The sequence below is a fragment of the Salvelinus sp. IW2-2015 genome, linkage group LG17, assembly GCF_002910315.2.
Source record: "Salvelinus sp. IW2-2015 linkage group LG17, ASM291031v2, whole genome shotgun sequence".
Taxonomy (NCBI): Eukaryota; Metazoa; Chordata; class Actinopteri; order Salmoniformes; family Salmonidae; genus Salvelinus; species Salvelinus sp. IW2-2015.
Genome location: NC_036857.1, coordinates 33,569,629 through 33,597,051, shown reverse-complemented (window position 1 = coordinate 33,597,051; position 27,423 = coordinate 33,569,629). Strand labels below are relative to the sequence as shown.

Here is a 27,423-nt window from a genome sequence, read left to right as displayed (position 1 = left end):
CAAGCGTTGGCTGCAGTGATGTAAAGCTCACCGCCATTGGACTCTGGAGCAGTGGAAACGTGTTCTCTGGAGTGATGAATCACGCTTCACCATCTGGCAGTCCGATAGACGAATCTGGCCCTTTCCTGTTTCAGCATGACAATGCCCCCTGTGCACAAGTCACTCAGCTCCGTCATATCCTCATATYGTCTCTCCCATCACTGCTATGAGGATGGACCTCTCCTCTTCTCTCTATACACCAAGTCACTCAGCTCCGTCATATCCTCATATGGTCTCTCCTATCACTGCTATAAGGATGGACCTCTCCTCTTCTCTCTATACACCAAGTCACTCAGCTCCGTCATATCCTCATATGGTCTCTCCTATCACTGCTATGAGGATGGACCTCTCCTCTTCTCCTATTACACCAAGTCACTCAGCTCCGTCATATCCTCATATGGTCTCTCCTATCACTGCTATGAGGATGGACCTCTCCTCTTCTCTCTATACACCAAGTCACTCAGATCCGTCATATCCTCATATGGTCTCTCCTATCACTGCTATGACTACTTTTCTACTTCCCCCTTTCTGACACCAAGGTGGCGACACGCATCTCTGCGTGCCTGGCAGATGTCTCAGCTTGGATGTCGTCCCACCACCTCATGCTCAATCTCGACAAGACGGAGATGCTCTTCCTCCCGAGGAAGGCCTGCCTGCTCAAAGACCTCTTCATCACAGTTGACAATTCCATAGTGTCACCCTCCCAGAGTGCAAAGAACCTTGATGTGACCCTGGACAACACCATGTRGTTCTCTGCAAACATCAAGGCATTGACTCGCTCCTGCAGGTTCATGCTCTACAACAGGAAGCGGCACAGGTCCTAATCCAGGCACTTGTCATCTCCCGTCCGGACTGCTGCAACTCGTTGTTGACTGGTCTCCCCACTTGTGCCATCAAACCCCTGCAACCTATCCAGAACGCCGCAGCCCACCTGGTTTTCAACCTGCCCAAGTACCCTTCATGTCACCCCGCTCCTCCTCACACTCCACTGGCTTCCAGTCGAAGCTCGTWRKAACTACAAAGACCATGGTGCTTATCTAAGGAGCAGCAAGAGGAACTGCCCCTCCCTAACTTCAGGCTATTCTGAATGCGGAAGACACATTTCTGTTTAATGCATTCAGTTGTACAACTGACTAGGTATCCCCCTTTCCCGTTTCTTTATAAGCAATAAGGCTTAAGTATAAAGGATATATGGCCAATATACCATCACTAATGGCTGTTCTTAMGCACGAGTGCCTGGATACAGCCATTGGCCGTGGTATATTGGCCATATACCACAAACCCCCYAGGTACCTTGCTGTTATTTTAAAKTATTTTGGGTTAGAACAGTAACAAGTATTGTTTTGTCATACCCGTGGTATACGCTCTGACATACCACAGCTTTCAGCCAATCCGCATTCAGGGCTCAATCCACCCAGTTTATAATAACAAACACATAACATACATAGCCTATACTAACACAATAGGCCAGGCAAGTCAGTTAAGAACAAATTCTTATTTACAATGACGGCCTACACCGGCCAAACCCGGACGACGCTGTGGCCAATTGTGCGCCGCCCTATGGGACTCCCAATCCCGGCCGGTTGTGATACAGCCTGGAATCGAACCAGGGTGTCTGTAGTGACGCCTCCAGCACTGAGATGCAGTGCCTTAGACCGCTGCGCCACTCGGGAGCCCTGAGCAGCGGTTGGGGGTTTGGTGGAGTGCAGAAGGAGGAGGACGTAGGTAGGTACCTGGTATCATGCTGTTGAAGGCAATGGTGCGCTGGCCAATGAAGTCCTGGCCGATAGGGTCGTGGTCCCACACCAGGAAACGGACCAGCACCAGCTCGGGCATGTGCAGCGTGAACACCAGAGTCTCCTCCCACATGGGGTTAAAGCCTGGAGAGGAGAGGAGAGAGAGAGGGAGGGAGAGAGGGGAAGGGAGAGGGGGGAGGAGAGGGWTGAAGCAAGKGAAGGTGTGGGGAAGAAGTAAAGTGTGAGAGAAAATATAGAAATAGACAGAGAGAGCGAGAAAGAGGTAGAGAAAGAGGGAGAGCGGTGAAGACACAGATTGAGATGGGCAGAGAGTGGGAAAGATATGGACAGTGAAAAAGAGCAGGAGAGAGGGAGTGAGYGAGCGATAGAGAGAGACGAGTTAGAGCGCTGGCTCAGCAGTCATGAATAATTCAGGGTTGTGTGTGTGTGTAAATGTGTGTGTGTGTGTGTGTGTGTGTGTGTGGAGACCCAGTGGTGCTGTAAAGTGCACTGCTTCGGTGCCAACCTCATCAATTATCCATGACACACACACACGCCGAGACAAGTGCAACCAAAAAAACGACACGCCTGACTTAACCCAACGTAAAGGACGAGTAGCGGGTGCGATGCACATTTAGCCAACTTTTTATCCAAGCGTACTCACCATTGTCATCCACCACCCTGGTTTGTTCCTTACAGCAGTCCACTGGCAGACCAATGATCTCCACCTCCACAAAGGGGTCGATAATCTGACCCACAGACAGACAGGGACAGACATACAGAAGTTAAGAGGCTTGACCAAAACAGCCAATGTAGTAGCAGTATTAGTAATAGGGACATTGTGTAATTTTGGTCCAAATTATATGATCTTCCTCAAATTAAATCGCTAAAAAGGTCCTTTGGAGGATGGATTTTCGGCATATATTTGAAATCTGTATGTAAAATYAATCATCACCTCTCCTCTGTCCCCCAGCATGGAGTCTTTGGGCTTGGGCAGCTGRTGCCCACTGATGATCTTCAGSACCAGTTGTTTCTTCATCTGCCCCGGCAACGGGTCCTCCATCATAGGGTTAAAGACACCTACAGGAGGGACGGAGGTACAAAAACCCTCTTACTCTTTCCTCTGTTAGATACCTGGGTTGTACTCACGAGGCACCAAATGAAAGAAAACAGACTGAAACAGGGAGAGACAACCTAAACTTGTCCAATAAGAAATGCTTATTTTTTTGTTTCTGTTGCAAAACGCTTTGCTACGGTGTGCACTTGTGAATACGGCCCTGTAGTTGTTTTGCTATGAAATCAATGGGAGGATGCTGCTGCCCACCTTCACACATGCAGGCCGGCTTTAGGATGTAACCACAGTTGCCGTTGCTGTTGAACTTGGCTCGGTTCAGCTGGAGCACTCTCCCCTCCGACTGGTAGTTCAACGCCACTGAAAATCACACAAACCAAAAGATTTTTAATTCAACTTAGAAACTAAAAAAATCTGGGGGCAAACGGAACCATATTCTGTCCACATGTGCAGCCATTGGAGAATTCAACTAAATCAAATCAAACTTTATTTGCCACATACGCCGAATACAACAAGTGTAGACTTTACCGTGAAATGCTTACTTACAAGCCCTTAACCAACAGTGCAGTTCAAGAAGAAAATATTTACCAAGTAGGCTAAAATAAAAAAGTTATAATAAAAGTAACATAATAAGAATAACAATAACAAGGCTATATACAGGGGGCACCGGTACCGAGTCAGTGTGCAGGGGTACAGTAAATTGAGGTAATCTGTACATGTAGGTGGGGCGAAGTCCAACTCTACATTATCAAACAAGGTTTTTTTTATGGAAATGGACCCCCCCATACCCAGATGGCATCCAGCATTCCAGAAGGGCTGTGGGTTGAAGTTGGAAGAGTCCACACGGTAGGAGGAGGGGTAGATGCGTGAGAGCTGCCGCTGGTTGAAGTGGATGAAGGTGGCGGCTTTCTGTTGCATGATCTGGTGGGCCTTGGTCTCGCTTAGAGAAGACACCTGCCAACTGGAGCTCGTGACTGGAAGACACACACACAGTACACAAATATAAGACACACAGACAACTAAATCCTTTATGTTGGCTTGGTGATAAAACAAATCCACACACAAAAAGAAATACTCCTTTGTCTGAAATGGACATTCCATTCTTCTCTATTCCTACTCCTGTCTGGGGTCAGTATCCGTATAGTAAAGCAGTTTCCGGTAGGGTTTGTTATCCCTGCTCACCTTGTGTCTCTATGTCGGAGACGCCCACTGACTTGGTGTATTTGACCAGGTCTGACAGYGCCCTGGACAGCTTCATGGTCTTCTTCTTCCTGCAGGAAAACAACCAGTGAGCCAGTGGGACAGTGCTATGGTACGTCTAGGCTTACAGTATGGTTGTACAGAGCGTTTCAATGGTAACCTGCTATGTAGTACATGCTGCCATGTACCTGCTGTGGTGCAGGTGTAACATGTCACAATGGTAACGGTCCATGTCTCTGTGGTAACGGCCCATGTCTCTGTGGTAACGGCCCATGTCTCTGTGGTAACGGCCCATGTCTCTGTGGTAACGGCCCATGTCTCTGTGGTAACGGTCCATGTCTCTGTGGTAACGGCCCATGTCTCTGTGGTAACGGTCCATGTCTCTGTGGTAACGGTCCATGTCTCTGTGGTAACGGTCCATGTCTCTGTGGTAACGGCCCATGTCTCTGTGGTAACGGCCCATGTCTCTGTGGTAACAGCCCATGTCTCTGTGGTAACAGCCCATGTCTCTGTGGTAACAGCCCATGTCTCTGTGGTCACAGCCCATGGCCATGTCCGAAATCTGGCTTACCTGCTAAACTGTTAAACTACATACTGTGTCGTAATCATACTGCATACTATATAGAACATACTGTTTAGTAAAAAACGCATACAGTAAGCAACAAATATCAACATAGTACTACTCATTCATACTTAGAAGGCATCATCGAATGCCCAATCGTGCTTATTCCCCACAACTTGTTCATTTTTGTAGAGCCCCCCTATTCTGACAATCAGCTGTTATCGAACACACGTGGGTGTGAAAAAACTATTCTCTTCCTCAATTATGCAGTGAATTCCACTAGATGAAAAGTCTAAATCAGTATGACATCCAGGCATTTAAAGTATACTTGATTTTTGAAATTTCATAAAATATAAAACAGATTTCTTTTCGCATACTCGAATGGCCTACTATCTAGTTATGGGTATTAGGACATGGCCCATGTCTACACGGGAACATTTCATGTCTCTAAAATTAAATCAAATCCAATCAAATGTTATTTGTCACATGCGCCGAATACAACAGGTGTAAACCTTACAATGAAATGCTGCTTACTTACTACAAGCCATTTACCAACAATGCTTTAAGTAAAAAATAGAAAAATAAAAGTAACAAACAATTACACAGCAGCAGTAAAATAACAATAGTGAGGCTATATACAGAGGGTACTAGTACAGAGTCAATGTGTGGGGGCACAGGTTAGTCGAGATAATTGAGGTAATATGTACATGTAGGTAGAGTTAAAGTGACTATGCATAGATAATAAACAGAGACTAGCAGCAGCGTAAAAGAGGGGTCTGGGTAGCCCTTTGATTAGCTGTTCAGGAGTCTTATGGCTTGGGGGTAGAAGCTGTTAAGAAGCCTTTTGGACCTAGACTTGGCGCTCCGGTACCGCTTGCCGTACGGTAGCAGAGAGAACAGTCTATGACTAGGGTGGCTGGAGTCTTTGACAATTTTTAGGGCCTTCCTCTGACACCACCTGGTACAGAGGTTCTGGATGGCAGGAAGCTTGGCCCCAGTGATGTACTGGGCCGTACACACTACCCTCTGTACTGCCTTGCGGTCTGAAGCCGAGCAGTTGCCATACCAGGCGGTGATGCAACCAGTCAGGATGCTCTTGATGGTGCAGCTGTAGAACCATTTGAGGATCTGAGGACCCATGCCAAATCTTTTCAGTGTCCTGAGGGGGAATAGGCTCTGTCGTGCCCTCTTCACGATTGTCTTGGTGTGTTTGGACCATGTTAGTTTGTTGGTGATGTGGACACCAGGGAACTTGAAGCTCTCAACCTGCTCCACTGCAGCCCCGTCGACGAGAATGGGGGCGTGCTCAGTGCTCATTTTCCTGTAGTCCACAATCATCTCCTTTGTCTTGATCACGTTGAGGGAGAGGTTGTTGTCCTGGCACCACACGACCAGGTCTCTGACCTCCTCCCTATAAGCTGTCTCATCGTTGTTGGTGATCAGGCCAACCACTGTTGTGTCATCTGCAAACTTGATGATGGTGTTGGAGTCGTACCTGGCCATGCAGTCATGAGTGAACAGGGAGTACAGGAGCACGCACCCCTGAGCACGCACCCCTGAGAGTGCACCCCTCAGTGTTGAGGATCAGCATTGCGGATGTGTTGTTACCTACCCTTACCACCTGGGGGCGGCCCGTCAGGAAGTCCAGGATCCAGTTGCAGAGGGAGGTGTTTAGTCTCAGGGTCCTTAGCTTAGCGATGAGCTTTGAGGGCACTATGGTGTTGAACGCAAGCCCTGCCACACGGTGGCAGAATCATTATGTACAAAATAAGTTACAAATAACACAAAAAAACCATACACAATAGCACAATTGGTTACGGGATCGTAAAACAGCAGCCATCTCCTTCGGCGCCACTCTCTCCTAAGTCTCTATGGTAACAGTTCATGTCTCTATGGAAACAGTCCGTGCCTCTACGGTAACAGTACCTGATGTGGTGTAAGGGAGCGCGGGAGGCCATGCTGGTGCTCTCCTGGTCCGTGTCAGTGTCCTCAAGGCTGTTGGTCTTCTTCAGCTTGGCCGCCTTTTTCTGGAGGGGAGAAGGTCACAATACAGTCACAACAGCACCAATGCACTAAAGTTTCTAGGGATGAGCTTAAGTGGTGGGCCAAAGCAAGCTATCTGCTTTAGTTTTCAAGATGATCGATCTCTGTCGAGGGAGGAGCTGGTTTTTACATATTGTGTATATTTATTTATTCTGAACACATTTCCGTTAGTTGGCAATGTCAATTCTTGATTTAAAAAAAAAACGTTTACGTTCGCTAGCTGGACAGGCTAATGCCGCCCCAATTCCCCGGAGTACCCGGCTAGGGTAAAGGAGTATGTAGTGGCAAGGGTCAGGGATATAGAACAGGTCTCCTACACAGATGCACGTGAAATAGTTTAAGGAGCGAGGAGAGCTGAAGATATGGTGGTGGATGCTCAGCAGACTGTGGAGATTCAGAGTGTTGTTCAACAGCTGAGGGAAACTGATATACTGATGTGAAGAAGGTGGATTTTATGGTGTCCAAGAAACTGGACATAATAGTATTTACGGCTGAAAAGGTTTTTGAGTTTCCAGGACTTCACTGCCGAAACATTGCAAAGAATACTGTCCAAAGATGGTCTTCCCTCTCAAGCCCCAGAGCCTGTAGGGATGGGTGTTGGCATTTGAATCTGAATAAAGAAGTACACTGAGCTTTGTTTAGTTTAGATTTATTTTGTTAACTATTTGGGCTGATATACAGCCAAAACAGTAGGCGCCGGCATGCAGCTATTGCATTTGTTTGTGGACTGCAATACTATCAAAGAAGAACACACTGCACAGTAGGTGGTGGCAATACACCAATAGCTGTAGTCTGCCATAAAACTTTAAAGAAGAAGAAGAAAAAGGCAAACGCCGTCGAGTACTAAACTGTAAACCCATCAAAAATGGTGTATCATCCATGGTACTATCTCTGCTGATCACGTCTGCCAATCACGTAATCCTTACCTAAAGTAGTAGACAGCTGGTGACATCTTGAGAAAGACCTCCGTCCGACAAACTTCTATCAAATCTTTTTTATTTATAATCTGACCATTTAGTTATAGAAACGTGATACCATCAATACGAGCTGTAAAATGGCTCAAAATGGAATCAAATCAACTTAGAACAAGTAATGTAGTTAGTTATCTTGCTAGTTGGCTAGCTAGTTACAACAAGTATATATGTTGCTAGCTAGCAGGAGCAGATAGCTTTATCACTAGCTAGCATTTCATTTAGCTATTAGTTTATCCAAGTAATAATTTAAGACAACATAAATCTGCAGGACAAGTAGTGTAAATATAATACAGTCATCAAGGCAGGACCCACTAATTTCATTCATACTGACAAATAAGAAATGCCACATATCCCTGTCAATAGTTGGAGTAGGACGATTGCAGAGCACCCTGCCTCAGACTGTCAGATGTTCATTTTCTAGCTCACAAACTCCATCCCTTTGCTGTGATGATTTATTTGTTTGTCTTTCACTTTTGTCTCACATAATCTATTCAGCTCTCCRGTGTCCAGCTCCCAGAGATCAACCAAGTGCTTTTGACCAAGCATGGGCTGATTCTCTCATCTGTGAGGAGAACCATACTACTGCAGTTTGAACTAGCCCTGCCGTCACCATTTAGACATTGGGACCACGTATGCATCTGCCTGTTGTCTTTTCGTTGGGGGTTTTGTCTTGCACAGTGTAGTGCATTATAGAGTTGAAGATACACATGCTTGTTTGAGCATCTCGAAGACTAATGTAGAATCAGTTTTAAAAACATCTACAGGTTTAGCGTCCCCGTCCCGCTTAGTTAACGTAGGCTAATGTGATTAGCATGAGGTTGGAAGTAACAAGAACATTTCCCAGGACATAGACATATCTGATATGGGCAGAAATCTTACATTCTTGTTAATCTAACTGCACTGTCCAATTTACAGTAGGTATTACAATTAAATAATACCATGCTATTGTTTGAGGAGAGTGCACAGTTATGAACTTGAAAATGTATTCATAAACCAATTAGGCACATTTGGACAGTCTTGATACAACATTTTGAACAGAAATGCAATGATTCCTTGGATTTTTTAAAAAACTGCTAAAATTAAAGCAGGAAGCACCAGTGACTCGGTCTAAAAAAAAAGTGGTCAGATGAAGCAGATGCTAAACTTAAGAACTGTTTTGCTAGCACAGACTGAAATATGTTCCGGGATTCTTCTGATGGTATTGAGGAGTACACCACATCTGTCACTAGCTTCATCAAAAAGTGCATCAATGACATCATCCCCACAGTGACTGTACGCACACACCCCAACCAGAAGACATGGATTAAAAGGCAATATTCGCACTGAGCTAAAGAGCAGAGCTGCCGCTTTCAAGGAGCGGGACTCTAACCTGGAAGCTTATAAGAAATCCCGCTATGCCCTCCGACGAACCATCAAACAGGCAAAGTGTCAATACAGGACTAAGATTGAATCATACTAAACCGGCTCTGACGCTTGCAAACTATTACAGACTACAAAGGGAAACACAGCCGAGAGCTGCCCAGTGACACGAGTCTACCAGACGAGCTAAATAACAACTTCTATGCTCAGTAACTCCGAAACATCAGCAACAACATCAGCTGTTCCGGGCGACTGTGTGATCACGCGCTCCGCAGCCGATGCGAGTAAGATCTTTAAACAGGTCAACATTCACAAGGCCGCAGGGCCAGACGGATTACCAGGATGTGTACTCTGAGCATGCGCTGACCAACTGGCAAGTGTCTTCACTGACATTTTCAACCTCTCTCTGTCTGAGTCTGTAATACCAACATGTTTCAAGCAGACCACCATAGTCCCTGTGCCCAAGAACACTAAGGCAACCTGCCTAAATGACTACACTCACATCTGTAGCCATGAAATGCTTTGAAAGGCAGGTCATGGATCACATCACCACCATTATCCTGGAAACCATAGACCTACTCCAATTTGCATACCACCCCAACAGATCCACAGATGATGCAAACTCTATTGCACTACACATTGCTCTTTCACACCGGGACAAAAGGAACACCTATGTGAGAATACTATTCATTGACTACAGCTCAGCGTTCAACACCATAGTGCCCTCAAAGCTCATCACTAAGCTAAGGACCCTGGGACTAAACACCTCGCTGTGCAACTGGATCCTGGACTTCCTGACGGGCCACCTCCAGGTGGTAAGGGTAGGTAACAACACATCCGCCACGCTGATCCTCAACACGGGGGCCCCTCAGGGGTGCGTGCTCAGTCCCCTCCTGTACTCCCTGTTCACTCATGACTGCATGGCCAGGCACGACTCCAACTCCATCATTAAGTTTGTCGATGACACAACAGTGGTAGGCCAGAGACCTGGAGGTCAGAGACCTGGACCGTGTGGTGCAAGGACCAGAACCTCTCCCTCAACGTGATCAAGACAAAGGAGATGATTGTGGACTACAGGAAAAGGAAGACCGAGCACGCCCCCATTCTCATCGACGGGGCTGTAGTGGAGCAGGTTGAGAGCTTCAAGTTCCATCACCAACAAACTAACATGGTCCAAGCACACCAAGACAGTCGTGAAGAGGGTACAACAAAACCTATTCCCCCTCAGGAGACTGAAAAGATTTGGCATGGGTCCTCAGATCCTCAAAAGGTTTTACAGCTGCGCCAWCGAGAGCATCCTGACGGGTTGCATCACCGCTTGGTATGGCAATTGCTCGGCCTCAGACCGCAACGCACTACAGAGAGTAGTGCGTACGGCCCAGTACATCACTGGGGCCAAGCTTCCTGCCATCCAGGATCTCTATACCAGGCGGTGTCAGAGGAAGGCCCTAGGTCCAAGAGGCTTCTWAACAGCTTCTACCCCCAAGCTATAAGACTCCTGAACATCTAATCAAATGGCTACCCAGACTATTTGCATTGCCCCACCCCCTCTTCTACGCTGCTGCTACTCTCTGTTATTATCTATGCATAGTCACTTTAATAACTCTACCTACATGTATATATTACCTCCATTACCTCAACACCGATGCCCCCGCACATTGACTCTGTACCGGTACCCCCTGTATATAGCTCCGCTATTGTTATTTCACTGTTGCTCTTTAATTATTTGTTATTCTTATCGCTTACTTTTATAGGTATTTTCTAAAAACTGCATTGTTGGTTCAGGGCTTGTAAGTAAGCATTTCACTGTAAGGTCTACACCTGTTGTATTCGGCGCATGTGACAAATAACATTTGATTTGATTTGATCCGTCTAAAACGTTCACATACACTGCTGCCATCTAGTGGCCAAAACCTAAATTGCGCCTATATTCCTAAATCATACATTGACCTTTCTCTTGCATTTCAAAGACTAAAGAAAAATGTWAAAAAATTATTACAAACTCATGYTTTTTTCTTTGTATTATCTTTTACCAGATTTAATGTGTTATATTCTCCTAAATTAATTTCACATTTCCACAAACTTCAAAGTGTTTCCTTTCAAATGGTATCAAGAATATGCATATCCTTGCTTCAGGACCTGAGCTACAAGCAGTTAGATTTGAGTATGTCATTTTAGGCYAAAATTGAAYAAAAAAAYGGTCCGATCCTCAGGTGACAGATTATTTTACTATTGTAACATGCAGTGGGGAGAATTATATTGTCCCCGTCAGGAGCCCAGGATTTTGCCATAGATGGTAGAGTTCTCGTCTTTGGAATACACAAATTTTAGATTGCATTTTGCTAAGGCAGTGTTCCCCAACTCCAGTCCTCGAGTACCCTCAATTGTACACATTTTTGTTGTAGCCCTGGACAAGCACACCTGATTCAACTTATCAACTAATCATCAAYCCCTCAATGAGTTGAATGAGGTGTGTTTGTTATGGGCTACAATGAAACTGTGTGCTGTTGAGGTTATTTGAGGACTGGAGTTGGGAAACACTGAGCACTGGTCTCCATCTACATCGGTCAGCTACATTGGTGACCAGGGTGGGATCCTTTCCATGGGCCTGGGCCTCAAACTAATTTTCCTAGAAAGAAGGGGGAATACTGAAGCATGTGTTGATGACAGTTCTAWAGTCTCCATCAGAGGCTCAGGCTTTTGGCATAGATGGTAAAGCTCTCATTTCTGGACTGCAACGTTGTAAGATTGTGCCCTCCAGGGTACTTGATATACATTGATTGGTACTGCAGCTTACACTATATTTAGATACTTCAAATACTGCCTGAGACACCTTTCCTATTTGTCTCCGTACTCAATAAATGGTGAAACACTATTTGRGATGGTGTTCTTTGTTCYAAWGTATATGTATGAAATGTACATTTGGAAAACATGTCTGATACTCAGACTCATAGTTTGTAGATTAATGAATGGATTGGCAAGATTTTGGCACCGTCAACCTTTAGGTGAGTAGAAAAGTTAATCATTTAAACCAACATTTAGTATTTGAAACTCAAACGTGAATTTCCCAARTGCTTTTTCTATAATCCTACAGTCTCCATACCTTATTTTCCAATATTATGCATGCCCYCCATGGTATTGGGMAGCTGCTATTTGAGAGCTCATCTGMTTTAGAAATCAAACTCTGGTTATCTTATTGCAGAGCACATTGTACAACTGTTTTTAGAGAACATTGTACTGCAAGGTATGCTATATGTGTAGGCTATGCTATATGTACTGGCTAATATGCATACGCAGCTGTCATGRTTAAACCTCTATTCTAGCATACATGACACACATCTTTCTATCTACATGCTTTTATTTGGTTTTCTATGCTAAGTACATGATGTAATGTTTATTTAAGCCTGCGGCTAGTTACATGAAATGAGACATACAGTGWGTGTACCAAAAATTAGGAATGCCTTCCTAATATTGAGTTGCARCCCCTTTTMCCCTCAGAACAGCCTCAATTCATRGGGGCATTGACTCTACAAGGAGTCYAAATCGTTCCACAGGGATGCTGGCCCATGTTGACTCCAATGCTTCCCACAGTTGTGTCAAGTTGGCTGCATGTCCTTTGGGTGGTGGAACATTCTTGACACACACAGGAAACTGTMGAGCGTGAAAAACCTTGACACATCCAGGAAGCTGTTCCTAATGTTTTGTACACTCAGTGTATATATATATTTTTACTATAAACTTTGGGGGGCCCAAAAATAAAATCACTTGTGTTCCGGTTTTGACCTGTTGCCGACCCGTGATATAGGGTGTAGGGTGTGATTTCAAACAGCCATGGATCTAAATGGACATGTTTTAAATGGGACATGATCCTGACCTGACATTCCTCAAAAGACTAATGAAATGGAATAGGATGGAATGAGAAGAGTGGTAAATTCAATCATGTTGAGATAACAACAGGAATTAAGGACAGGAGTGGAGACCAGGGTCGTGTTTAGCAGGTACAAAACAGAAACGTTTCAAAATGCTTCTCAACGGAAGAAACAAAAATGAGCATCCTTATAAGACAAGTTCAGTTGGTACGGTAGCACCTCTGCTCCAAAGTGTTATCCATCAGTACTGTAACATTATGTTGAATCAAATCACTTCACTATGTTATGGCCTACTGAACACGACCCAAGAAAGATGACCTGAGAAGGTGGACAGGAGAGGAGAGAGTGAGGAAGAGGAGGTGGGGTGGCGAATGAAGCCCACCTTGCGTTTGGAGAAACTTCCCATGAAGCTCCTGCCTAGACGCTTGTTGGTGCTGGGGTTGGCTTCGTCCCCTGTGTCTGCATCATCATCACCTTTGCCCTGGAAGAGAAGGAGCACACAAACACACACAATTCAGCACCTCCTTTACACATATTTTGTTGCCACAAAGACACCTGTCCAGTTCCAAAGTGATATGTTTTTGGTCCCACTTTCAAAGGACAATAACCTGTAGAGGCATTCTAAAACATTTATGAAGACACACACACCTATTTTCTTCACCATGTTTATTGTCTTCACGTAAGCAATGCCTAGAGACTCATTTGAATGCTAATGTCCTCCTTATTGAAATTGATTGGCGCTTGGCCTCTGTGTGTGTGTGTATATGCGTGTGTGTTTGCTTGCATGCGTGCATGTGAGTATATGTGTGTACTGTTGCTTGCATTAGGCACCCTGGGTAGGAGGCATTGCCTCCTCAATCAGCCAAAGCCCTCCGCTGCTGCTAGGCCACACTACTTAATGTTTATCATGATCAGGAGAGCGAGAGAGAGAGAGAGAGACAGAGAGACAGGGCTCAATTACAATGCTAATGAAACATTCTACTAATAATGGGCATCTCTGCGATAAGAGAAAGGGGAGGAACAGAACGATTGTCTCAGCGAAAATGAAAACGTTTTCCCAGAATACTTATATAAGTGTTGCTTCTCAGGCTTACAGTGGTACTTAACGAAATGTCCCTTTATATTACTTACAGTGGTAGTCCAACKCTGACAGAATAAGTGTGCAGAGGCTCTCTTCTTCACTCCACTCACACCCCCGTTGGGTGTGCGTGTGYTAGCCTACATTTCTTCACTGTCTACAACAGACCTGGGGGTTCAAATACTATTTGAAATCATTTTAAATTCTGGACTTGTGCTTGATTTTGCATGCCTGTTGCAATGGAGCCAATAGAAAAGTCCAGGCAGGTTAAAGCAAACACTCAAAGTATAGAATATGAACCCAGTTCTAGTCTACAGAGCCGTGGTTGTTACCTTGGAGGCTGACTGATCGGTGGGCTTGGTGGGGGACAGTGTGGCGATGGTGAAGCTGTCTGGGTCCTCGCGGTCGCGGATCTTGGACTCCTTCAGCAGGTTGTCCAGCTTCTTCTTAGCCACGTTCTCTACCTGCTTCCTGGTCATGGATGTCATGGGAGGGAGAGGGGAGGGATGGGATGGGGGGAGAGAGAGGGTAAAGGAGGGAGAGAGAGAAGGGGAGGGACAAAGGGGAGAGATAGAAGAGGGGGAGGAAGGTGAAGAAAGGGGGGGGGGCGAGAGAGAATTACAGGGTCTAATAAAACCATATATTGCAACAAATAAAGATATTTTCATTTTGTTCTGATTGACAAAATAAATGGTTGGTCAATGGTCATGCAATGTCAGAGAAAAGACAATATGTACACTACTGTATTAAAACATTTTGTAGATACTTTTATGTGGAAAAAACCCTGATGTTATGCCTAAATGCCCCCTCATACGACTCAGGACAAAATTAGAGCACTATAGGAAACTGGGTGCCATTTAAAACCACAGAACATTTCAGCATATAACATTACTATTCCATTGGTTGAGAATGAGATTCGTTTTATATGACAATCTGCAATATTSTAATGTACTGATATGTACTATTTGATAAAGAGTAAAGAAACCAATTCTATGAGCACTGACGACATGCATATTGGATTCAAACTATTTTGTGTGCAATCCTTAGGCATTGTGTTATTGTTCGTTGTAATTTAATGTACACTGAGTATACAAAACATTAGGAACACCTTCCTAATATTGAGTTTCACCCCCCCTCCCTTTTGCCCTCAGAASAGACTCAATTCGTCAGGGAATAGACTCTACAAGGTGTTGAAAGCGTTCCACAGGGATGCTGGCCCATGTTGACTCCAATGCTTCCCACAATTGTGTCAAGTTGGCTGGATGTCCTTTGGGTGATGGACCGTTCTTGATACACACGGGAAACTGTTGAGTGTGAAAAACCCAGCAGCATTGCAGTTCTTGACACAAACCGGTGCACATGGCATACCCTGTTCAAAGCAACTTAAAACTGTTGTTTTGCCCATTCACCATCTGAACGGCACACATACACAATCCATGTCTCAATTGTCTCAAGGCTTAAAATCCTTCTTTAACCTGTCTCCTCTCCTTCATCCAGTGGTTCCCAAACTTTTTATAGTCCTGTACCCCTTCAAACATTCAACCTCCAGCTGCGTACCCCCTCTAGCACCAGGGTCAGCGCACTCTCAAATGTTGTTTTTTGCCCTCATTATAAGCCTGCCACACACACACTATACAATACATTTATTTAACACAAGAATGAGTGTGAGTTGGTGTCACAACCCGGCTCGTGGGAAGTGACAAAGAGCTCTTATATGACCAGGGCACAAATAATAATCAATCATTTTGCTCTTTATTTAGCCATCTTACATATAAAACTTTATTTGTTCATCAAAAATTGTGAAGGGTGTGCTTGAAAGGATGCACATAACTCTGCAATGTTGGGTTGTATTGGAGAGAGTCTCAGTCTTAAATCATTTTCCACACAGTCTGTGACTGTATTTAGTTTTCATGCTGGTGAGGGCCGAGAATCCACTCTCACATAGGTACCTGGTTGCAAAAGTCATCTTAACAGCGCGATTTGCCAAGGCAAGAAACTCTGGGCGCAGCCCTATCCAGAAATCTGACAGTGGCTTCTGATTAAATTCAATTTTCACAGAACAGCTTATTGCAATTTCGATGAGGCTCTCTTGTTCAGATATTGGTAAGTGGACTGGAGGCAGGGCATGAAAGGGATAAGGAATCCAGTTGTTTGTGTCATCCGCTRCGGGAAAGTACCTGCGTAATTGCGCACCCAACTCACTCAGGTGCTTCGCCATATCACATTTGACATTGTCCATAAGCTTGAGTTCATTTGCACACAAAAAATCATACAATGATGGAAAGACCCATGTGTTGTCCTCCAACTTCTTAATCATAACCTCAATTTTGTCCCGCACATTGAATATAGTTGCGGAGAGTCCCTGTAATCCTAGATTCAGATCATTCAGGTGAGAAAAAACATCACCCAGATAGGCCAGTCATGTGAGAAACTCATCATCATGCAAGCGGTCAGACAAGTGAAAATTATGGTCAGTAAAGAAAACTTTAAGCTCGTCTCAATTCAAAAAAATCTGTCAATACTTTGCCCCTTGATAACCAGCGCACTTCTGTATGTTGTAAAAGCATTACATGGTCGCTGCCCATATCATTGCATAGTGCAGAAAATACACAAGTGTTCAGGGGCCTTGCTTTAACAAAGTTAACCATTTTCACTGTAGTGTCCAAAACGTCTTTCAAGCTGTCAGGCATTCCCTTGGCAGCAAGAGCCTCTCGGTGGATGCTGCAGTMTACCCAAGTGGCGTCGGGAGCAACTGCTTGCACGCGCGTTACCACTCCACTATGTCTCCCTGTCATGGCTTTTGCYCCATCAGTACAGATACAAACACATCTTGACCACCAAAGTCCATATGATGTCCCAAAGCTGTCCAGTACTTGTCCAGTGGTTTACAGAAGAGGATGTCTTTCTTAATTGACCCCCCCATAAACGTAACGGACATACACCAGGAGCTATGCCAGGTCCGCCACGTCTGTTGACTCATGCAGCTGTAACGCAGATAATTCACTGGCTTGTATGCGAAGCAGTAATTGTTTCAAAACTTCTCCTGCCATGTCACTGATGCATCGTGAAACAGTGTTGCTTGATGAAGACATTGTCTGTATAGTTTTTTGGGCCTTTTCCCCCAGCAATATCCGTGGCAGCAGGAATAATTAAGTCCTCCCCAATAGTATGGGGCTTGCCTGTCCTAGCCACTCGGTAGCTCACCATATAAGACACTTCTAGCCCCTTCTTATTAATGGTATCTGTTGCTTTTATACATGTTTATACATGTCTTACTACTCGATTGTCGTCTATATTGTCGCTCAAAAAACTCCTGTGGCTTGTTTTTCAAAGTGTCATGTTTCGTTTCAAAATGTCTGCGCAAGAGTGAACCCGCGAGAGAGTAACGATTAATGTGATTGAATGTTAATTAGTTGGCTACCTGTATTTGACATTGTGTTGTTATTTCGCTGAACACTACATGGTTTAATTTTATTTTTAGCAGTGAAACGAGGTTACTCAGGCGAGAAAAAAAAACTCACTCAAATGTATAGCCCCGTTGGAAAATATAAATGGACTGTTTGAAAATGTGAGTAAAAAAATAAATGTGAGTCACATTTTTATTTGGCGTACTCCCGACGGCATTATGCATACCCCAGTTTGGGATTACCTGGTCTACACTAATTTAAGTGGATTTAAGTGAAATCAWTAAGGGATCATAGCTTTCACCTGGTCAGTCTATGTCATGGAAATGTTTTGTATCCTCAGTGTATAGTGTCAAAAGAGAGCACTATGGAAGTTGGACCTGAAACCACTTGCATGCTTCTACCACTAGATGGGAGAGTTACACCACAAACAAACTCCTGTCATCGGTCTCAACATGTACATAGACAACGTCCTGAGATACAAGTAYCTAGCAAGTTTCTGCCTTTTTTTATCAAAAGAGATGTACAAAGCCAATCGCTATATTATCCAAGTAGTCTTAAATTGTTTCCTTCCACATAATATACATACTATTTCGCACATATTTTCCTTCAGGACTACTGACTGGAATGGGCTTAACGACAACTATCTTGTCATATCAGGGAGGAGGGAAAGGAGACGAGGAGAAGCAACCATTGAGATATATTGGGACGTATCCTAAAAATTACACCATTGGTCATGGTAAAGCTTCTCACTTTGACTAAGGTTTCATACAAAAATAGAATGTCCCTTCTAACGATTCTATTTCTATGGTTTTATAAATACCTCGGCACTGGCATTGGACAGCAGAGTCACAGGTGTAGTGTGCACAAATGTATGTTAAATAGGATATGATTGGGGCGGGGTGATGTTTAAAGAAGTCTGAGAATGACCACGTGTTATAGTACCTTCCACTTCAGAATGCATGGACGACAATGAAAAGATAGAGAGGGAGAGGTAGAGAGAGAGATAGGAGAAGAGAGGGAGTAGATAAGAAAGAGACAGGTACACAGAGGGAACAACAGAGCTTTACGACAGAGAAGACGAGARGAGGAGGGGGCCACAACGGACACGGGCTAATGCTTAACTGAGACATCATTCATTAAGTACAAACAGGAACGGAAAAGTTATCCCTGACATAAGCATGCATGCCCACAATCACGCACGCACATTTACCAGCACATGATAATGATACAATAATAACAGCGACAAATATACTTGGGTTGTTTCTAGACTCCAATTAGGAACAAACAACATCCTACACAATATACAATAGGGTATATTTCAGTCTGTATTGTATATTGTATTATTTTCAATATAGAATAGATCGACCGCAGAGTTGGCGGGATTCAAATGGGTAAATGGAGGGAGGAGGAGGAGGGGCCCTTACATCTCCGTTCATCAATTTGCAGTCGTCCTCCATCTCGTCTGCGCTGTCTTCATCCGTCACGTCGCCCTCCTCGTTGTCTTCGTCGATGTTCGGCGGGAGCTTCTTGCCCTGGTGGACAAAAGTGGCGTTAATATATGGGTCATATTTATTAGGCATCAAACAGAAGAAAAACATTCTGTATGAGGGATGGAATACCTGAATAGGYTCAATAAGAATCGCACATTTTCATACTTCGTTGCAAATAGTTTTCCGATTGCATGCTCTAATGAACAGAACCAAGTAGCACCATTTCATGAGTTTCTGGGTAGAAGTTACCCTTAGGCCAGGTCTAGAATCATGTAACCCGCCTCAATACTCTACCTGAACCATTAGGGACGGGTAAACAAAACTGACCTGTACTCCATTCTATGGCCTTTTCATCTGTATGCCAGTGTGTGGGTCAGTTCGAGTTTAAATTCGACATTTTAGGTTGAACTAGATATTAATATCATAATACTGTCTAATTCAGTGTAAACACTAAATGGGTTGTTATTGCTCAGAGGTGCTGAGTGCTATTAACATGGTGCGTATTAAAGGATGTAGCTTTTTGCACTACATTTCCCCAATCTAAACCATTAGGCTTTCCTCCTGAGTGCTAAAGGTGTACCAGCCGTAACAGCTACAGCAGCCACTAGGGACTCTTCCCATACCGGTGTTTCTGGGGTAGTGTTCAGAATGGTGTCATGTTGTAGATAGAAATATCATACATAAAGCTGACACAAATGCCTATTCTCCTTGACAAAGAAGAATGTCTATTCTACATGATACGTTTCTARTTGTCCTGTAAAATGACACCTTCTAAACATGCTGTTCACCAGTAACAGTTTGATTGAATGACACAAACGGCCCTGCTGAGTAGCAGCCTTATACTCTACGAGAGGGACACTTGAAAAGACAACGCTGATGGATAGAGGGGTAAAAATGTCAGGGATCGATGCAGCAGTAAAGGATCGGTCTCGATCTTGCCGGTCGCCGGTTTTCCAAGGTTCAACGAGGGGATGTTTTTTGGATTTTCTCAGCAGCAATCATCTTCAATAACTAGGTCCTAGGTCAATAACTAGGTCCTAGGTCAATTAACTAAGTCCTAGGTCAATAACTAGGTCCTAGTCAATAACTAGGTCCTTAGGTCAATAACTAGGTCCTAGGTCAATAACTAGGTCCTAGGTCAATAACTAGGTCCTAGGTCAATAACTAGGTCCTAGGTCAATAACTAAGTCCTAGGTCAATAACTAGGCACGGATTCTGTTCTGGAAAATCCATAAAGAAGCTACGGCTGCATTTAGTGTCATCGGACAGTTTCGCAAGCAGTGTCCACGTTGTGAGTGGAGTGGAATGAGTTAAAGGCCAATTCCACCCCAAAACTATCTTTTGGTATTTGTTTCTTTAGTCCATTGTTGATATAGTTCCAAAATGTTTTGCATGTCAGCAATCAAGTTTTCCAGACATATACAGAAGTCCAGCCGATATGATAAAATAATTTGGGGGGAGTATTCCTTTAAGTGCTGTGTTAAACATGGCAGTGTGCTTCTGGTATGCAATGTTTTTAGAACCATCTAAGAGAAGCAATCTCTTTCGGGGCCGCACACACAACCACCAACCACACACACACACACACACACACACACACACACACACACACACACACACACACACACACACACACACACACACACTGTTGACAGTTAATTGAAATGCAGACAAAACTATAACGATCCACAATCAAATGAGAAAATCCAGCCAGTTCCAAACGATCATGTAGGAGTGATGCTATAGTACAATCACACGCAGCTCTACTGGACAGCTGCCACATGGCAGTGTGATGTGAATGCCAACCAGGCCTTGGTACTGGGCCTTCTTCCACTAAAGCACCTGGCATCAATAAACCCTCCTTAACTTCAAAACGTGCTGTTCTGTCTCGTCTGCTAATGTGGAGTTGATGGAGGCAACTCAGTTTGTTACAGACATGCGTGTGTCGTAGCACTCTTAATTAAAAGGTTTCCTCTCGTTGTCTCCTTTCTTTAGTGATGACGAAGAGAAAAAAGCTGGATAGCTGTCAGCCATATTGATTTGGCCAGTCACGTCCTTTCAAGGTCAGAGGGCATGAAGGAGAGGACTACTTCCGAAGACCCACTAGGGCCAAATCAGAGTGATTTTTAAGCGGTCTGTCTGGGGAAGACGTGCGGAGTTGAGGCTGTATTTAGAACAGCGTGGTAACTAGCGCTAGGAGTGCCCATTGACCCATAGCTGCCTGATGTGCCTAGAGTCAGCTACAGGTTGAACAATTTCCAACTCCATTTATATAGCGAGAAGGAAGGAACTCAGGCGCCTCACCTTTTTAGAAATGAATTTGCTTGTTTCTAATATGATGTATTGCTTTTGGKAATATTCCTCCCTTTCTGTAATGTGACAAGGGTTAGTGTCCAAGCCTGCAGGCATTTGTTCCAAACAAGGCTTCTATTTCAATAGTCTGCAGATCCACGATTCGCTGTATCAGGTGTATTACTGCTGGGAAGAAACAAAAGCCTGAACACCCAGTAGATCTCCTTTCTGGGACCGAGGGTGGAAAGACCCCTGGTCTATGACCGACTGCTAAGAACAATACTTCTGTGTGTGTGTCTGGGCGTGTGTGAATATGCGCATGCAAATTGTTTACCTTGACGAGGATCTTCCCTTTGAGGGTGTCTGGGGAGGGCAGGTGGCCCTGTTCGTCTGCCTTGACGGCTGAGAGGTCCAGCTTTTCTCCCATCACCTCCACCAGGTACTGGGCCATCTTCTTCTGCTGGGGGACGCTGCAGTGGTTCTCTATGGACAGGATCACTGGGTAGCTGACAGGGACAGACGTGGGTTATCACCACGTCTCAGACTTGAGGACAAAGACTCAGGTACAGCCAGAGATGAAGCCATCAATCTATATAGTGTCAGACATCTATGGCACAGCCTTGGCACTGGGTTATCACTAATGAGACAGTTGATGACAAAGACATGGGTTTTCAATTTGTGACTAGAGTTTCAGTCCAATGTCATCACCTTCAACCCTCTGAAATTTGATTTTGAAGTGCCTCAGAAAATTACAACATTCTTTGAAGTTGAATACGTTCCTTGCTGTTCAAAGAATTATCTACAAATAGTCTTGCACTAAAGATCACACAAATATGCATGCAGACTCTTTATTGGATTATCGCCTACAGTAGCACTGTGTGTGTGTGTGTGTGTGTGTGTGTGTGTGTGTGTGTGTGTGTGTGTGTGTGTGTGTGTGTGTGTGTGTGTGTGTGTGTGTGTGTGTGTGTGTGTGTGTGTGTGTGTGTGTGTGTGTGTGTGTGTGTGTGTGTGTGTGTGTGTGTGTGTGTGTGCGAGTGAGTGAGTGAGTGAGAAAGCAGGTCATGTAGAAACACTTGCTTGTTCCAGTAAGCCTGTAGGCGTGTCAAGCCTGCATTTCTCTGTCTACTAAGTACTAAGGCACACAACACAGCCCATCATAACCCAAGACATGATGGTCGCCGACGTTCCCTGTTCTGTCCTCATAAACATGTGTGTGGGGTAGACTGCAATTGCTATGGGCACTACTCAAAACAATACACTGCCTTTCAACTATGATCCCAGGGACTTGTGTATGATAGATGCTAGTCTATGACAGTTGTGTATGATAAATTTCATTCTAGCGGCGCAACAATTTGTATGCTTGCTTTGTTCAAGAAAAACAATTAAATGAAAGAGACTGAGTCACTGAGAACKACCTATTTGTATTAGGAATATTAAGAGATAATTATCTTTAATAGTTTGTGATTTATAAATGACTATAATAATTCAATAGAAACAAATGTTTTTACCATGAGCCTTGTTCATTGGTGTACCTAATGCATTACATACCCTACGGTAAAGTAGACTACATCTGAATGCCACAATGCAACCATTAGCATAAACGCACAATGTTGTTAGGCTCGCTATTGCGTGTATGACAAAAAGCTCTCATCAGACCCCTATCTCATGAAACACCATACTGACGGCAATTGAATTCAACGTCTCATTCCCACGCAATCTCCTATATAGGCTCAGGATGAACGACGCGGCATAAAAGAGAGTTGTGAATTGAGATTATGTGCGAGCGAATGTCTCAGAACCTCATTTTCCATGTGCCATAAAAGTCCCACTTTCTGTCAGGGGGTTGAAACCTGGGAAACTAGCTGATGTGTCTATGGACAAAAGGAGATGAGAGAAAGAGGTGAAATTCAAAAGCAGCGACACACTTACTCGTTTTTCAAAAAGGCGTACTTGTTGATGGTCTCGATGACGTCTCTGAAGAGGATCTTGGAGGTGAGCGTGTAACCGTGGTGCACGATGGGCTCTCCGTCCTGCCCGTCCCAGCAGTCCACTTCAGTGGAGGGGAATAAAAAGAAAGGGGAGAGGAGCGACCATGAGAAGTGAAGGGCACTCAAAGCTAGTTAATAGCCCCGTGTTATTACTTTAACCATGCTCGTTTACTTACTAGGGACCCATTAACAGTCACTGACTGTGATGATAGACATAGCAAATATTTGTAACACCGTATGTAACCTGTGTGTGTACATGTAACATGTATTTGGGTGCATGTGTTTGCTTGCATGTGCTTCTTTACACACAAATGTTTGCGTGTCTGTGTGTGCGCTCATGCGGGAGAGAACGGCGTCTTTCACCGACCTTCCACGCAGCGGCAGCCGGCCTGCAGCACCCAGGCGTACATGTCGACGCGGGACTGGGACATGAGCTGGTCSCCCATCAGGTAGGTGTTGTGGGAGGAGGCGACGAAGTAGTTGCAGAGCGGCTGCGACATGTCCTGGGTCACCTCGTAGTGCTCCGGGTTGAAGATGTCCCCCGCCGGGCTGCGCATGTAGCTGGTGAAACCTGGGTCACACACAAACAGAACATTTTTTACAACTGAAAATGAAAATGAGCGTTCCTTATTGGACAAGTCCAGGTAGTCCCCTCCCTGTTTCAGTCAATTTTCGTTCCTTTGGTGCCTAGTGAATGCAACCCCGAAGAGGACCACATGGGAGCAATCAATCATGATGTGTGGGAGACATCTTGTAGACAAGGGGTGGGATTGAGAGGAATGGGGCAGATGTGTTGAACATGAAAGTGGATCTCGGGGTGATATGACCATGGTGAGTTCCTAGAGGGATTTCCTTTGGGCATATAAAGTATCAATATTGTAGATGTATTCTGAATAGAGAGAGACGATGACATGTTCATATGATAGAGATACAGACACGTGAATGTGGTCTGTAGATGTTGTATTTAAACTGACAGTACACAAATGTTAAGTATTCGCTCATTAAAATGACAAGTTCAGACAATGCTCAGAGTATGTCTGTGGGTTTAGGGACAGATCAACAACAACAACAAAAATTATTACAAGCCAACATTTCATGCATCCATTTGGATTTTTGATTTTTTAGAGATGAACAATAAACACATGTTTTTGTATAATCACGGGGGGGGGGGGGGGGTCGGGGATTCTATATGAATAGGCTGTTAGAAAAGATCAATTTCAGAGCATGGTGAGACATTCAACATTTGACTGATAAAAGGACAATCGAAAAGGGGACCAATAAGAGAGCTCTTACCATCAATACCCAGAACTCCCTGCTTCTGGTTCTCGGAGCAGGGCTCAAATTTGTTCACAATCTCAAGGCAATGGTCTTTGGTCACCTTGGTCATCTACAAAACGGAAAAATACAAAAACACATAAGCAAACAGTAAGAACCGCAGATTGACTACAGTACCCATAATAAAATATGTCTCCTCAAATCCCCCCTCCATAACAGTAAACATTGGGAGGGTTGGGGGAAGTCCTGTTAATCCAATTTGGCCATGTCCTCACATGCGGCTTCTGCCCTCATCCCTGTGCTGGAATCCGATTGTCCGCCCAACAGCTGGCCCTTTTAAACCGGCTGACTGGTCGATCAGATTCCCATCCATGTTGATCATCGTCAGGCCGTTCCAAAATGGGTTGTTGAAGAAACAGACTGTCTCAGTGCCAAGTTTTTTTCCCAGTACAGGGCTGCACACTACTAGGCCAATATGTTTGTGGTTAGCGCTTAGCACTGGGAGAGAGAGGCTTTGGCTAAGTGGCTTGGTCTACTTGTTGAAGGGGTAAACAGGATTTCGACCACAGAATGAGAAGCTAGCCAGCAAAAAAGCTAATTCTCCCTTCTGTTGTGACACTTTCAACTGCTCACTCTCAAACATGAGGGATTTGACATCAAACTGCTTACTGACTGTGGTTTTGCTCCAATACCCAATGCCTCATCATGAGAGGTTCAGGGGATTTTTAATAAGTGGGTAAATGTGGATAAATGGGTTTGGCTTACGAGTGTGTAGAGTGGACACATTTTGGGCAATGGTATTGAGGCAGAGATGGGAGAGTTAATATACACCACACACACAAAATGGTGCCTGATGAAGGCCCGCAGCATCATCAACGAACCCATACAATCCAGCTACAAGCTGTTCACTCCCTTACCGTCGGGCAGACCGTATCAGAGCATGAGGTCTGATACCAACAGTCTCAGAGACAGTTTCTACCTACAAGCCATCAGACCGTATCAGAGCATGAGGTCTGATACCAACAGTCTCAGAGACAGTTTCTATCTACAAGCATCAGACTGTATCAGAGCATGAGGTCTGATACCAACAGTCTCAGAGACAGTTTCTATCTACAAGCCATCAGACTGCTGAAAACTTGAACTGGACTGACCACCTGCACTGACTCGCTGCACATTAGCACACATGCACAACCACACACACCACACACACACCACACACACACACACACACACACACATTATGATTGCTAAATACTGCACAATTTAAACTTTCCCCCAATCCCCCCTTCCTCAAAACACATATTGGACTATAAATTGTGCCTTCCTGTAAAAATATATATATTAAGCCATGTACTTATATTCGTATTATTTTCTTATTTCTTATTGTATTGTAGAGAAGGACAAACAAAAAAGTGTAACGGTTCGCATTAAAACAAAGATGTGGCAAAAGGCTTACTTCATTTTTTTTCTCACTGCATCAAGGATAGCGTACAAAGATGTTTCGGCTTTACAGCCTTCTTCAGTGTGTAGGTACACATGTAGTAGTCTTTTATTCATAGTCTTTTATTCATAGGCTAGGTTGTAGCAACCCCATGATGGTTATAAGGAAAATGAGAGATCATGTAGTAGCCCAAACCTATTGATGTTACATTGAACTGGGTGAATAGAATACGAATGGCAGTCATCAAATTAAAATATCCATGCTCCAGTAATCCAATATCCATGCAAAAAAAAATAAAAGACCTCCCTCATCTTTAACAGCATTGACCACCACTGATACCAATGTGTATCCAGTACATACGACTAATAAAACTTGAAACACACACACACACACACCAAGAGAGAGCTAGTAAACACAGTTAAAATGAGAAACCGAGGGGAGGCTGTAGCTAATGATGCCAGCAGAGAGAGGAGAGAAGAGCTAGAGACAGCCCAGCTGCATCCTGGCCCCATTTCAAATAAATCACCTCGCAAAACCGCCTCAGTGCTTCCCAACGAAGTAGCGAGTAGTGGAACATCCAATTCCGTGCCCCAAAAATACGACAGATTGGATACAATTTCCTAATTACAGCTCCTTTTCTGTCTCTTTTTCACAGCAGAACCATATTACATGTTATCCCCTGAAGCCTTTAGAAGTTCATTTGAAGTGATACTGCTAATTCTAATAGCCTTGTAGGGGCCTGTGTCTGCACTTAAGCACTATTAAGCATTTGCTTCAGAACCCAATGGAAGATCCATTAAACGACTGTCTGTCACCTAGCGCGGTCTCTACGGGGTGACTCACGGGGGAAGACACAGCACATCCCCATTTAGTTAGCTAGTGGGCTAAGTGTAATGTCAGCATAAACACTCCTCCAACTTGCTGTAGCAGGAGCTTTCCCCATTGGTTAGCTGAGCATTCTACACTGTAGATAAGGATATATTGGCTCTGTTACAATATTGCCACGAAACACAACACTTAGGATGAGAATTTTGAGATTTTGAATTTTGGGATGCATGTATACGATAGTGATTGTGGTGTTTTTCCATCAATTGTCTCTTCTATCCAGCTAGGGACAGATACACATTTACTGGGGGGGAGGGGTCCATAATATGGGAGGGTTGTCAAACTTTTTATTTTGCTTTGGGGAGGGTTTTGCGTTGTTTTACTGGGCACAGGGGAGGGTAGTGTGTTTTTCCCCTGGTTTACATTTGCTCTTCTGCTCGTATTTTCCCTATAAACAATGGCTTGACTTACTTTTGATATTACCCTAATAAAGTTTAGAAAACTTTTGTGAAGGTTTGGTATGGTGTGGCTATTATTAAGCTTTAGTTACTGCAGGCCTATGATATGAAGGCAGCGTGCTCCGGCGCTCCAACTGACTCCGACAGTTGAACTTGAGTTGAGGAAGACTGTTTCAGGCCTACCAGAGTTACTGCTATAATCTAACAATATAATGCTCATCTTTATGCAAAATATTCTGATAGAAAATGAACCAATTAGCCTTCTTTTGTACGGCTATATCTGTATAGCAGACGCAGTAGCCATCTGACATAAAG

At 44.2% G+C, this 27,423-nt stretch overlaps 1 protein-coding gene across 1 annotated transcript in view; it reads right to left on the bottom strand.

The window, feature by feature from the left end:
• plch2a (phospholipase C, eta 2a) overlaps positions 1-27,423 on the bottom strand; it is a 76,142-nt gene that overhangs the window by 18,567 nt on the left and 30,152 nt on the right. The window contains exons 6-19 of the mRNA XM_070448107.1: positions 24,403-24,496; positions 23,477-23,680; positions 23,051-23,171; positions 21,456-21,627; positions 18,764-18,871; positions 14,265-14,417; positions 13,237-13,335; positions 6,536-6,636; positions 4,030-4,118; positions 3,636-3,821; positions 3,100-3,207; positions 2,731-2,855; positions 2,440-2,524; positions 1,773-1,919 (exon numbers count right to left, since the gene is read on the bottom strand). Coding sequence (XP_070304208.1) covers positions 1,773-1,919; positions 2,440-2,524; positions 2,731-2,855; positions 3,100-3,207; positions 3,636-3,821; positions 4,030-4,118; positions 6,536-6,636; positions 13,237-13,335; positions 14,265-14,417; positions 18,764-18,871; positions 21,456-21,627; positions 23,051-23,171; positions 23,477-23,680; positions 24,403-24,496 — 1,792 coding nt within the window. The remainder of the gene's footprint in view (positions 1-1,772; positions 1,920-2,439; positions 2,525-2,730; positions 2,856-3,099; positions 3,208-3,635; positions 3,822-4,029; positions 4,119-6,535; positions 6,637-13,236; positions 13,336-14,264; positions 14,418-18,763; positions 18,872-21,455; positions 21,628-23,050; positions 23,172-23,476; positions 23,681-24,402; positions 24,497-27,423) is intronic.